Source organism: Podarcis raffonei, chromosome Z (genome assembly GCF_027172205.1).
Source record: "Podarcis raffonei isolate rPodRaf1 chromosome Z, rPodRaf1.pri, whole genome shotgun sequence".
NCBI classification, from domain to species: Eukaryota; Metazoa; Chordata; class Lepidosauria; order Squamata; family Lacertidae; genus Podarcis; species Podarcis raffonei.
The window spans coordinates 35407686-35420970 of record NC_070621.1 but is presented as its reverse complement, the minus strand read 5'-3'; the positions used below and the strand labels follow the sequence as shown (position 1 = coordinate 35420970).

Sequence of the window (13285 nt, the reverse complement as noted above, 5' to 3'; positions counted from 1 at the left end):
CCAAAAAAGCTCAACAACTCTGTGCCATCTCCCCCATTTTCTTAAATTTGAGCCCCCCAAAATAGGGGGTGTTGTATACATGGGGGCATCTTATAGATGGAAAAGTATACTTTAAAAGTATGCCTACAGTCCCATGCTCACTTTCAAATGACTTACTTCAGAGTAAGAATGCATAGGATCACTCTTCTGGATTTAGGATTGTGATTAAGGCACTTGGTTTTTTTTTCTTTTCTTTGTGAGCTGAAAGGACAATGGAAAGATGCTGAATCACAGTCATTAGAGATATTTAGGAAAATGTGTACAGTGAAAACAATCTCATTGTCCTCCCTACTTTTTATTTCAATTGCAGAAGAGTATTTATTTTTATATATTGATGTTGCTTGCTGCTGCTGCTGCTATTTAGATTTGCAGCCCACTTATTTCCAAATAAGTGAAAAAGGTTACAAAAGCAAAAAAGCACTAGTGTAGAAGAGTAACACCTTTCCCACACCATATTTTTAACACTTGTATGTAACATTTGAGCCTTCTCCAGCAAACCACAAGTACATCTTCCCTCAGTTTGACCCTATAGATTATCACCCAAACTGAATGCCGGGAGATTGTCACTTGATCTTTTTCTGAGTTCTAGTTACAAAGGAAACTAATTCCAATAAATGTCACCTTAAGTCAGTTCTAAAAGGTCACATTCAGATTTATTTTGCTGCGCATTTTTAGGAAGCCTTATTCAAACTGTTGTACTTTTAAAAAATAGTTGGAGTTTAAAAGTCTAATTAGCCAAAAGAAAGAATGACTGTGCTTGATACTACAAGGTGAATGTATTCAAAATCTCTTTTTAGTCTCACAGTCTGTTAGAAATTTAATAAATCAGCAAGATACAATTCTGGGGTCTGTTGTATTGATCTGCAAGTTCAGAGGAGATAATGAGAAAAGTGGTTGCTAGACCTAAGGAATGGAGTATGGATTACTTGTCTTGAAATACTTTCTGATCTCGATTTACCCATAGATGGTCTTAAGACTCACCCAAAAACTCAAAGCCAGCTGCCCCCTTTTTCATCGGTCTGTCAGACACATACACCCCATGCTTTTAAACCTAAAATGAAAGGACGGCTTTTGAAAAAAAAAGGAAAGGAAACTTGATGATACAATAGATGTAGCAAATATTTTCTTTTCAGAGCTTCCTCCTTTTCAATGTTGAATTCTAAAAAAGAAAAGGGAAAACAGTGATGAAATACTGACTTTAATGTAATGGATCATTTAATTATCTTGGATCCATAGAAATTTCAGCAGGTTTCAGAAAACTGGAGCACCTTTAGTAACCTGCTACATAGCTAGGGAGCCTGGCTCTGGAGTTGTCAAAATGTGTATTTGCTACATGGGACAAACAAACCAAAAACATGATACTCTTGGAGTGCATATCATCCATAATTCCAGACAGCAACATGATCTAATCTCTAACTAAACTGAACATAGTAAATACAGTAGTTCCTCCCACACTTCGCCAACTTAGACAGATTTGTCTTGGAATATAGTACTTGTGCACACACAAAATCATGATCTCATCAAATTGGTAACCTAATCAGTCAATCTTTTACTTTAAGCAGGAGCTCTCTATAAAGCATTTGTGTCAGAAAAATAACTATTCATTCTTACGTCTAATAATAGATTCCTTGCTAGAGCTAACTCCAGACAAACAAGTCACTTTAAGAAGTGAGGATCTCTTAATCAAGAAAGAGGATTAAGGCAGAGTGAGAGAAAGCAAGGCACAAGGTGGCAGGATGCGAGTGAGCTCTTATCACTTTGTTCAGGCCAGGGCTGGTGAAACGGTGGCTCTCCAGATATTGCTGGACTCCAGCTCCCATCTCACCTGACACCAAGCTGAATAGGGCTAATGGCAACCACCGTTACATTTAGTTCTGTTCAAGCCAAGTCTTCCTTCTTCTATCTGCAGTTGAAAAGGAGAACCTATCACTAGCCTTCCTAAAGCCAACCCTTTATGTATCTCAGTACTACTCTCAAGTCCCTGCTTTCCATCTTTTCTTCTTCTAAACCTTTACTAGGCTTACTCAGTCTGTTTTTCCTATTTAACACTGCTTTCAGGACAAATAGTAGCCAGTCTTACAGTGCCTGTCTGCACCATTTGTGGGTGTATCCCAGGCAAAGGTAATATAGAGCTACATGATCTCCTTACTGCTAAATTTTCCACAACAACCGAACAATTTCCCGTGGATCAAACTGGATGCTTTCCACTAATATGTGCTCTTATACTATGCTTCCTTAATATTACTGCTATTTCAAGATGGATTCTTCTTTCCTGAGCTACGTCTGATGCAAACCACATTACCTGTCAGCAGTAGCTTACAATTTACAGAAGAAAAGCCAAAGAATTGCAAAAAGAATAGTGTTTGAGTGTGGGGGAAAGCAATCTCTTCTCTACACAGTAGCTTTCTAATGCATTGTTTTATCTCAGATGACACAGAGTATTATATTTACTTGCCAAAGACTGTCTAAGACAGAGAAGACTTTGGAATTAATAGTTAATAGGCATCTGTGAGCCAATATCACAATATTGTACAAGGTGGTGAATAAAAGAAACTGGCATTCAAATTCTTGCATAGCCAGATGATCGCTCCCCCATCCAACCCGAAAAGGAGTCCAGGTGAGGAGCGCCTTTTCTGTGGAACTAGAAGACTAGCATGAAGTTACTTCTGGCTCTGGAAGCTTGCATTTCCACCAATAGGGGAGGGGCAGGCAGAGATATTTAAAGCTGGGCCACCCACCCTTTCTTTTTCTTTTTCTTCAAGCATGTACTGCTGCACAATTGCGCTCACTTCACACACTAGCAAGGTTATGCTTAAAATTCTACAAGGCAGGCTTAAGCAGTATGTGGACTGAGAACTCCCAGAAGTGCAAGCTGGATTTCGAAGAGGCAGAGGAACTAGAGACCAAATTGCAAACATGCGCTGGGGTATGCAGAAAGCTAGAGAGTTCCAGAAAAACATCTGCTTCTGTTTCATTGACTATGCAAAAGCATTTGACTGTATCAACCACAGCAAACTATGGCAAGTTCTTAAAGAAATGGGAGTGCCTGATCACCTCATCTGTCTCCTGAGAAATCTCTATGTGGGACAAGAAGCTACAGTTAGAACTGGATATGGAACAACTGATTGGTTCAAAATTGGGAAAGGAGTACAACAAAGCTGTATATTGTCTCCCTGCTTATTTAACTTATATGCAGAATTCATCATGTGAAAGGCTGGGCTGGATAAATCCCTAGCCGGAATTAAGATTACCAGAAGAAATATCAACAATCTCAGATATGCAGATGACACAACCTTGATGGCAGAAAGTGAGGAGGAATTAAAGAACCTTTTAATGAAGGTGAAAGAGGAGAGCGCAAAATATGGTTTGAAGCTCAACATCAAAAAAACTAAGCAAATAGAAGTGGAAGAAATGGAGGCTGTGAGAGATTTTACTGTCTTGGGTTCCATGATCACTGCAGATGGTCACAGCAGTCACAAAATTAAAATATGCCTGCTTCTTGGGAGAAAAGCAATGACAAACCTAGATAGCATCTTAAAAAGCAGAGACATCACCTTGCCGACAAAGGTCCGTATAGTTAAAGCTATGGTTTTCCCAGTAGTAATATATGGAAGTGAGAGCTGGACCATAAAGAAGGCTGATCGCCAAAGAAATAATGCTTTTGAATTATGGTGCTGGAGGAAATTCTTGAGAGTCCCATGGACTGCAAGAAGATCAAACCTATCCATTCTGAAGGTAATCAGCCCTGAGTGCTCATTGGAAGGACAGATCCTGAAGCTGAGGCTCCAATACTTTGGCCACATCATAAGAAGAGAAGACTCCCTGGAAAAGAACCTGATGCTGAGAAAGATTGAGGGCACTAAGAGAAGAGGACAACAGAGGATGAGATGGTTGGACAGTGTTCTCGAAGCTACCAGCATGAGTTTGACCTAACTGTGGGAGGCAGTGGAAGACAGGAGTGCCTGGCGTGCTCTGGTCCATGGGGTCATGAAGAGTCGGATATGACTAAACGACTAAACAACAACAACCAAATGCTTGGCTTGTGCAAATTAATTCAACAAGTCTTCCCAACAGGCACTTTGCTCAAGGTTCATAACATCCTACTTGGGGGGAGAGATTTTGTAGAGATGGGAACCTCTATGGCACTCACTAATCTTACTGTAGACTCCACCGAGTAAGTAGTTCTTGAAGGAAGAGGAACCCAATAAAGAAGCCAGTCAAGCCTGGCATTGCTTCTGTTTTAATGTTTTTCACTTCTGTTTAGAAATCAGGAGGTGCCACTATACTAATGCCTTGTGCTGTTGTATTTTTGGTTTTTTTTTTCCTTTGGGTTCTAAGCTTTTTAATCCCTTAATAAAGCAGAAAATGTAATGCACTCGCCTCTATTCACTCTGGTCTGTCGTGTTTAGGTTTTGTGTTGCTTATATTGTACTAAAGTTCCCTGGAATTGTATGAATATTGTCCCCTGGGTCTTTCATAAGAACTAGATGTGTATCTCATTAGGCTTTTTCCAGTGAGCAAAGTTTTAAATGAAGGTACAAATAAATATTTGATGCAAATGCTTTCATTGCCTCCCAAAGGTACAGGCCATATGAATGCCTTTACAAGGGTGTTTTCTCCCCCATCTTCTTTGCTACTTCAACAAAAATTAGTCTAATAAGGTGGAGCTTTAGCAACAGCCCTTTTTATTACTAAATAGGCATCGAGGGTTTTTTGTGTATGTTCATTCATATTCACTATGCCAGGCTTTTTTTTAGCTTTAAGTTTATATATTGTTCTGTCACAGCAACATTTTAAATGATTCCTTCTGAGTTCCAGAGAAAATAAAATTAAAGCAATGCTCCCTGGACATTTAATTCTGGAATGCTTTTAGATAATATGAGACCAAAGGCCACTTCTGCTATTAGAGTCAGCTCACATAGTTAAAGGTAAAGGACCCCTGGACAGTTAAGTCCAGTCAAAGGCGACTATGGAGTGCGGCGCGCATCTTGTTTCAGGCCAAGGGAGCTGGCGTTTGTCCACAGACAGCTTTCCAGGTCATGTGGCCAGCATGACTAAACCACTTCTGGTGCAGTGAGACACTGTGACAGAAACCAGAGCGCATGGAAATGCTGTTTACCTTCCCGCCACAATGGTACCTATTTACCTACTCACACTGGTATGCTTTCAAACTACTAGGTTGGCAGGAGTTGGGACAGAGCAACGGGAGCTCACCCCATTGTGCGGATTCAAACCTCCAACCTTCTGATCAGCAAGCCCAAGAGGCTCAGTGGTTTAGACCACAGCGCTTCCCGCATCCCTACAGCTCACATAGTAATACATATATGAATATAATTTCATAACAATCCTCTGTGTATCTAAACAGTCAGCTTTCCATAACTGTCGAGCCTCAAAAGTTTAGGGGATGTCTCAAGAGTCCTAATCACATTTTAGTTCTCAGGTTTGCAAATCAAATGAAAAGTTGCAGTGGCCAAAACTTGCCATCTTTTAAAATTGCTTTTTTTCTATATATAAAAAAAACTTTCTATTAGCAACATTTGGAAGTGGTGCACTTCCATCTATCTATAGACTCTTCTATTCTCCCTCCAGAATATATCTATAGAATCTTCTATTCTCCCTTCTAGATCAGAGGTAAGCAAAATAGACGCTGAAAGCCACATTCTGAGGGGCAAGTTGTTGTTTTTCTTTTTTCACTTGTTACTCCTTGGCTCCCTGAGAAAGGTCCTAGGCTTTTAATTCTGGAGAATGATACAGGCAGCTTTCCTAGAAACTCTGGTTTTGTAGATTGCACCTGGGAAGAGAACCTGTGGCGTTCCAAATGTTGTTGGACTCCAGCTTTCATCAGCTCCAGGCAGCATAGTCATGATGCATGATGGGAGTTGGAGACCAGCAACATCTAGAGGCCACAGGTTCCCATTCTGTTCTTTAGGAGGTTGAAGGAGACAGTGGGAGGGAAGTGACCATACTTGCATCGTTCATGGCTATATTCTCATTTTGTAAATGCTTATTGTTCCCAGTAACAAAGTTTGGTTCGTAGTCCTGTTCAATGCAATTTTTTTTAGAAAAAGAGGTGCCAGAACTGTGTCTGAATTTCCTGTGTCTGAATTTATAGCCCCTTTCCTGTTAAAGCCCTCACAAATAGTGTTTGCTAGGGAAAAACAACTGCTTCTTTACCCTGTCTGGTTTATAAAAATAACGGCCTAGGTAACTAGATATTAAGGGCATTGCTTCAAACTTTATCCTTCTTTCACTGAAAAGAGTAGCAGAGCTGCGTAAATTGTCATGGTCCTTCCCTCTTCTCCTGGATGCTTTTATGTCTCCCAGGCTATCTAAAATAGCTCTTAAGGGTATTTTCACAAGCTTATGCCCTGTACACCTTTTTGTCTCCAGTGCACCACTTCCAAATGCTGCTAATGCAATATAGAAAGTTTTTTTATATATACAAAAAAGCCATTTTAAAATCAGATGACAAGTTTTGGCCAGTGCAACTTTTCATTTGATTTGCAAACATGAGAACTAAAATGTGATTAGGACTCTTGAGACATCCCCTAAACTTTTGAGGCTCGACAGTTATGGAAAGATACACACAGAGAGGATTGTTATGAAATTACTGCTATGTGGGAGTTTCAAGTCATCCTGAGCTCTGCAGATTGAAAAGTTCCAGCCACATAATTGACCTAAGAACAAGAATGCAGGGTGGTATATTTCATAGAGAAGCAGTTACAAGCTAAGTTAATCTTCCCTCATGTGCATCAGATGAGATAGGGGGAGAAAAACATGGGGTATTTATGTTTTTTAGCTGTTACAAGAACAATAGATATCCCTGACAAAGCTCAAAAAGGCAGAGCCTTGTAGTTGCATAGCCAATGTATTATGTTCATTGCATTTGTGTCCTGGCACACTTTATTACAATTTCAAAATCAGCTCTAAGTGGGTTTTGCAATTAAAATGAATGACTACATTCCATTTCAGAGGCAGGGAGAATGGTTTTCAAATTCATGCAGAATTACAGAAATGGCAGACACAGTAACTGCATCTGTCTGTATGCCTTCCCGAAAGCTTGTTTCAAAGGAGCTGCTTCTAAAACCTATTCTCATAAAACATGTACCAAATTAATAAATTTTAAAATAATGGGTTACTTTATCTTTGAAGAATTGTTATAAACCTAGGTGACACTACCAATCAGACATTAGACAAAGAAATTAGTTGCACAAGAAATGTCACTGCAGGATTCCCTGTGGTTACATTCACACAAAGCCTAGTCATGTAGATAATAAAAGGCAGAATTCTTAGTTAAGGATATTGTTAATTTATTAGTTTGACTGTATGTTGTCTAGTTTTAAGGATTTTGCTCATTTCTGTGTGTGTATACTGATTGATAGCTGTCTTGATTCCCTTTGGTAGCATAGGTGTGATAGATGTGTTCAAATCAAATAATAAATGTACAGTTTGCATGTGTAAGGATCTAAGAGCAAACACTAAGCTTTTGCTCCCTCCACCACTTTTCAGAAACGCTTCAATGAGAACTGGTGATTATGCATGTAAATCCTCTTACTAGTAACCCAATACAACCCATCTGTCAGGGCTGGTTACAGGATTTAACATCAGTCCACTGTTGGCCTTCAGAACTACCTGGTCCTGCTCCTATGCTTCCTTGCAACCAGAGGGAACAACCAAGAGATGTATGGGAGTGAAGAGACTGGGTGACAATGGTAGTTGGCGCTGGAGGGAAAGAGAGAGAGAGAGAGAGTAGTTGATGGCAGTGAAGAGAAGGGTAGAGCCTACTGGGGATCTCTTGTCTGAACTCCCTCAAAAGCTAGAATCAACACTGCAATTGGCCATGAAATGTCTGAACTTGCATGAGTTATGCCCTATTATATACACATTTAAGTTATTCTTCTGTGTTATCACAGTAATACTGAAGAAGTATTGTTCTTCTCTAATGTTAGAATACCTTCCGCCATGCAAGCACTTACCATGTTTGCTTCTATGCTCTATGTGACTGTCTTTGGAGCAAACAGAAGTGCATTTATGGAACTGTCATCCTGAGACAACAAGTTCCCAAAGTATGAAGGCAACTTCAACTTTTAGGTTAATTTATCAGCTGATAATGCAGCTTCAGCTCCTAGTTTAGTGTTGTTTCGGGTATTGGAGAGTAAGCCATAGCTTTTGGCCTTTGGAGCACCAGCAGGTTGCAATGTGCATTTGCAGCTTAGCGTACAAATCTGTTTTGTCCCAAGATCTTAAATGCCACTCTGATACAGTCATTTAAATTTTGTGTCAGTTGCATGGATGTGGTAGTTTAACAGTATTCTTCTAACAATTATTGTTGTACTTCAGAGTTAACTACTCAACTCTGAAGTACAAAAATAATTGTTAGAAGAATACTTTTAAACTACCACATCCATGCAACATCCAGTTCTTCACACATCCTTTCTTCCACATTCCACATATATTTCTTTGAACACACACAATTGGGATCACTTTATTGTGGGATAAGCTTCTGCTAAACCATTCATTCCACAGTACTGCTGTTTCTAGGAATAGCAAGTTTGTGTGCCTCTGTGGTAGTAGTAGTAGTAGTTGTTGCTGCTGCCGCTGCTTCAAATTCCCTGCTTAGCCACTTTGAGCAAATACTGCCTGCAACAGATAAAACTTGGATATGCCAGATAAGTCTGTTTGAAGCAATTTGCACTCAGTTGTGTACTGACAGCAAGTATTTGCTATACTCCCAGGATATCTCACTTAAAGACAGCAAAAATCACTAGAAACTTCAAAAGATTTTTTTGTGCCCTGGATACATTTGTCTGCCCAGCACCCTTAGCCTCCAAAATGTTGCTATAAGATGCAAAGCAACAGATGGGACTATATGTTGGTTCCATACACAATTCTCTATTTCTCTAGCCTCCTCCCATCGGGAGGTATCCTTTTTTCCTCTAAAATATTTCTTTTCGGGAGACACCCAAACAGCCCCATAGAGCTGGGCTGGGCCATGTATAGCCGAGGTATGTGCCCTAATGGAGAGATGAGTATTCTGCGGGCAGAAAGGGGAGCACTTTTCATCTGTAGCATACCACATGCTTTGAAGGAACCATGTGCTAAATCAATTGAAAACAAACTGATTCTCAGCTAGGGTTTTGTACATACTTAAACAGAAGAGAATTAATTCAACAACTTACCAGTCAAAGTACAGAAGGCATTTAATTTGTCTGATTACAACATGAATATTTAAATACTGCTGTTTGTGCACAGATTGGAATGTTCTTTTTATACTATGAATTTTCATTGGAAGCAGTACTAGGGGAATGTTCATAGTATGAGCATGTTCTTTTCTCTGAGAACAAATGGTTGAATCAGTACTGTCTTATCTCTCTGAGGTTTCTTCTCAACCCTACCAAGGTTGAACCTGGGCCTTTTGCACACAATGCATATGCTCCAGGGAGGCCACTGGGCCTCTTCTCATACTGTTTCTTCCTCAGTTTATGCTGCTTTGGATAGAAAGGGGCTATGGAGGGTTGTTTGCTTTTGACGAAGAGGAATCCCACCTCTGCTCTGTTATATCCTATTCACTGAATGTCCTCCAGTCCACTCAAGCAAAAAACAGAAATTGGTCTTTGCTGTGAATTTCTGTTTGAAGAGTGTGCTGGAAGACATTCACCCACCTCTGTTTTTTCCTCTGCATTATCTTAGTCTCACAGGGGTCAGCAAACTTTTTCAGCAGGGGGCTGGTCCACTGTCCCTCAGAACTTGTGGGGGGCCAGACTATATTTTGGGGGGAAATTGAATGAATTCCTATGTCCCACAAATAACTCAGAGATGCATTTTAAATAAAAAGACACATTCTACTCATGTAAAAACACACTGATTCCTGGACCGTCCGCAGGCTGGATTGAGAAGGCGATTGGGCCGGATCCGGCCCCCAGGCCTTAGTTTGCCTACCCATGGTGTAGATTCATATGCTTTTGTTGTCCTGGTTTGGAAATGTGGGGTTACGTAATTTCCAAATGTGGCATTTTTTTAAAAAAAAATGTACTGGGCATAGTCATCCTGGCTATGGTTATATTTTGGGGGAGAGGGGTCATTTTTTGCTCTGCCACTTAAAACTGGAGGGTGGGATGGCTGGAAGAGGAGGCAAAAGGATTTAAAAGGCCTGCCTATCCAATCCAGTGGGTCATCCTATTCACAGGTTATTCTCCAGTCCACCTTTCAAATAGAAATTCATGTTAATTACAAATTTCCATTCTTTCTTACTAAGGTTTCTGGATAGAGATAGCTTAGCCACTGTGAGCCATGCTCTGATCATCACTCCTTTAGATTATTGTAATGCAATTGATGAAAAATGTGGCTTTCAATATATTGGCAGGACAGCTATCAGGAACCACATAATACTGATGCTGAAAGAACTACATTGGTGACTGAAATTAAAGGTGCTGGTGACTTAAATTAAAGGTGCTGGGGGAATTACACCAGATGGTAATATGGAAAAAAATTACTCAACTTAGAAATACCTTCCCTGAAATGTGTGGCATCAACTTCACTGACATTCTAGCAACAGTCTAAAATCCACCTGTTTACTTAGGCATTTATTAATAGTCACTGGTATAATGAGTATGTGGTAATTATGAGCAGGTTACTGCTGAATATATTTTATCACATTTGGTGGTTTTAATATATGCTTATTTAATATTATTGTTATCTGCCCTGAGATTTATACAGAGGCAATATGGAAAGCGAGTGTTTTTCTTTTCTATAATGTAAGATGCATGTATGGTACAAGGATAAGAAATACAAGCAACAGACACTATGCGCCTTCTCAACCTGTCATTCTTTCCTATTGTGAAGCTGAATGCTTTGTCCAATGTTGGTATACATATTTCACTTCCAAAAAAAATAGCTTAAACTCCAAATCTGGCAAATGTGTTTTTTTCCAGCCCCCTTAAAGTGGAAATAGCTCTTCTGAGCAGAAATTATCGGGTCATAGCTAAGAATCTCTCCCTGGTCCTCCCCCCATTTCTTCAGCAACTTAAACATTCTAAATGCAACAGCAAATAATCATTTTAACAGAACCACAGGATTGTAGGTGTTAATTAAAAATTCAGTAGTTTGGTTTTGCATTCTGTCAACAGCATAATCCCAAAGAGAGTATCTTCTAGCTATTTTTACTAGACATTATCCAAATTCGTGGTTGTCACTCTTTTAACTGAGGTTTTGTAGTCCAGGGATACGCCCTCCTTTTCTAGAACTTCTTCAAACAACAATCGATTCAAGTCTTTTAGGGCCTGTTATTTGTATGTGATGATTTCATCCCTTCATGGCAGAGATATATATTTGTAGGAGGTGCTCACCAACTGGTTCCAGAGTTTTCATCTCCATGATTAATGCAAAAAGCTGGCTGTATTTGCATGATGCCCTCTACCTCCCATAGTCTTTTATAAGAGATTAATAAAAAACATATTGTACATTTTATGCAAATTGGACTTTAGTTCAGCAGGATTTGCTGAATTAATGTCATAGTTTGTGGGTTTCACAGAAGAGGTTCAGCCTATCATCAGGTGCAGTAGGATGGGACACTTGTGTCTTTCATTGTGTGGTTGGCTGCATAACTTCAAATTTCTTAATACAGGGATTTCAGGAGGAGGAAAAGGGGAGAGAGGCATTGCCCAAAAGTAAAGTGGCTGGGAGGCACTTATCCATGAATTCTAAAATCCATTTTTCTAGCTACTTATACAGAAGTAAATGGAAGTTTATTAGTTTTTAATCTACCCATTGCTTCTTGAACCCTTCCCTGAACTATTTAACTCTTCTCTCAATGTGTCACATTTATTTATCTCCAGAGAGCTAACATTTGTCATGCGATTTAAGCTAATCAGTTGCATGTCTGTATCACACAGGAATTTCAGCCATGTCACTTGCATTTTACTGGTCAGGAGATGCTAAACACATTTGAGGAAATAGCATGTTTGTTAATATATTTTCAACTATAGCATGCTTGACTTAAAATTGTGCTTTCAGGACATTGGACTTGTAGCCCATGAAATAATCTTCCTATGCTATGATTTTCCATTGCAATAATTGCTGTGCAGTAATAGTTTATATTGAAGTTGCTCATCCAGGTAATTTGTCGGAAGTGGGGTGTGTGTGTGTGTGTGTGTGTGTAAAGGGAACAGTGAGTTATCTCATCTGTTCCTACTTTATGAATGATGCTGGTGAACTCGCCTCTCAAGGAAGGATAACGTTACTTTCTCTTTCCCAAAGCAACTGGGCACAGAGACATCTTTATTTAGTAACACTTTCCCCTGCATTTTTGGTTTTCACCTACTATTTCCAAGGGAGAGTGCCACAGAATTCTTCCACAGAATGCCTTTATCACCCCCAGAGTTTCAGATCAGGAGATTAATTTATTGTTGATTGCAGAACTTTTGAATTCCTGGGAGCTGTACCATCTGATCCATCCACCTAGTAATTTATTTATCTACTGCTTTGAAATTATTTTCAGGACTGCTTGAAAACCTCTTGACATTGCAGTATCCATGTTTTAAAATCTTATAATGTTTCCTTCTCCCTTTATATTCCAGATAACAGACGAGTAAATTTGGAAAGGTCACGTTCTCGTCACAATGGAAGCATCACGGCAGTATGAACCCCTCCCAATGCCAAAGAACTGGGAAGTGTTTTATTTACTTTAAATGGAGACATGGTGAAAAGAGCTAAATGTGGAAAGAGCAACAATGAAGATAAATGAAATTCAAATGAATTCCAGAAAATAACAACCAGAAAAATAAATATGTATTTTTACAAAAGTTATTGTGCAAAAAAAAACCCACACAACTTACTGTATATTAAAAATGCAATCCTCAATAGATATAAGCAGTGTTAAAATGTAATGTTCCTATCTTCTTCTTTAGTATTACTCACACATGTCAATCTACTATGTTTTTATGCAGCTCCCATGAATTTCAGGGAGGGTGTGCAGTAGATTGTTCCTAAAAGTGTGGGGAATGGTTTATATGAATGGAGATGAATAACATACAAAATTGCTTTTAAAACAAGCAGCATCAAAAGATCTGGTCAACGAAAGAGGACAGGAGTCCATTGGCAGTTCTTATTTTGACATGAAAGGAAAAAAGTAAAATTTGCATATTAATTAATTCAGATTGAAGCTGATACAGCACACATCATAACAGGCCTTTTTTGTAAGCCTGAGAAAGCACTGTACAGCCCCCATCAATTTCTTTAGAATCTTATC

General features: G+C 39.2%; 1 protein-coding gene and 1 long non-coding RNA gene across 2 annotated transcripts in view; one reads left to right on the top strand and one right to left on the bottom strand.

The window, feature by feature from the left end:
• Positions 1–12800, top strand: part of DIAPH2 (diaphanous related formin 2) — a 343566-nt gene extending 330766 nt beyond the window's left edge. The window contains exon 28 of the mRNA XM_053374498.1: positions 12615–12800. Coding sequence (XP_053230473.1) covers positions 12615–12679 — 65 coding nt within the window. The 3' untranslated portion in view covers positions 12680–12800. The remainder of the gene's footprint in view (positions 1–12614) is intronic.
• Positions 59–13285, bottom strand: part of LOC128406803 (uncharacterized) — a 75052-nt gene continuing 61825 nt past the window's right edge. Inside the window, exon 2 of the long non-coding RNA XR_008328636.1 lies at positions 59–1198. This is a non-coding gene — a long non-coding RNA (uncharacterized LOC128406803). The remainder of the gene's footprint in view (positions 1199–13285) is intronic.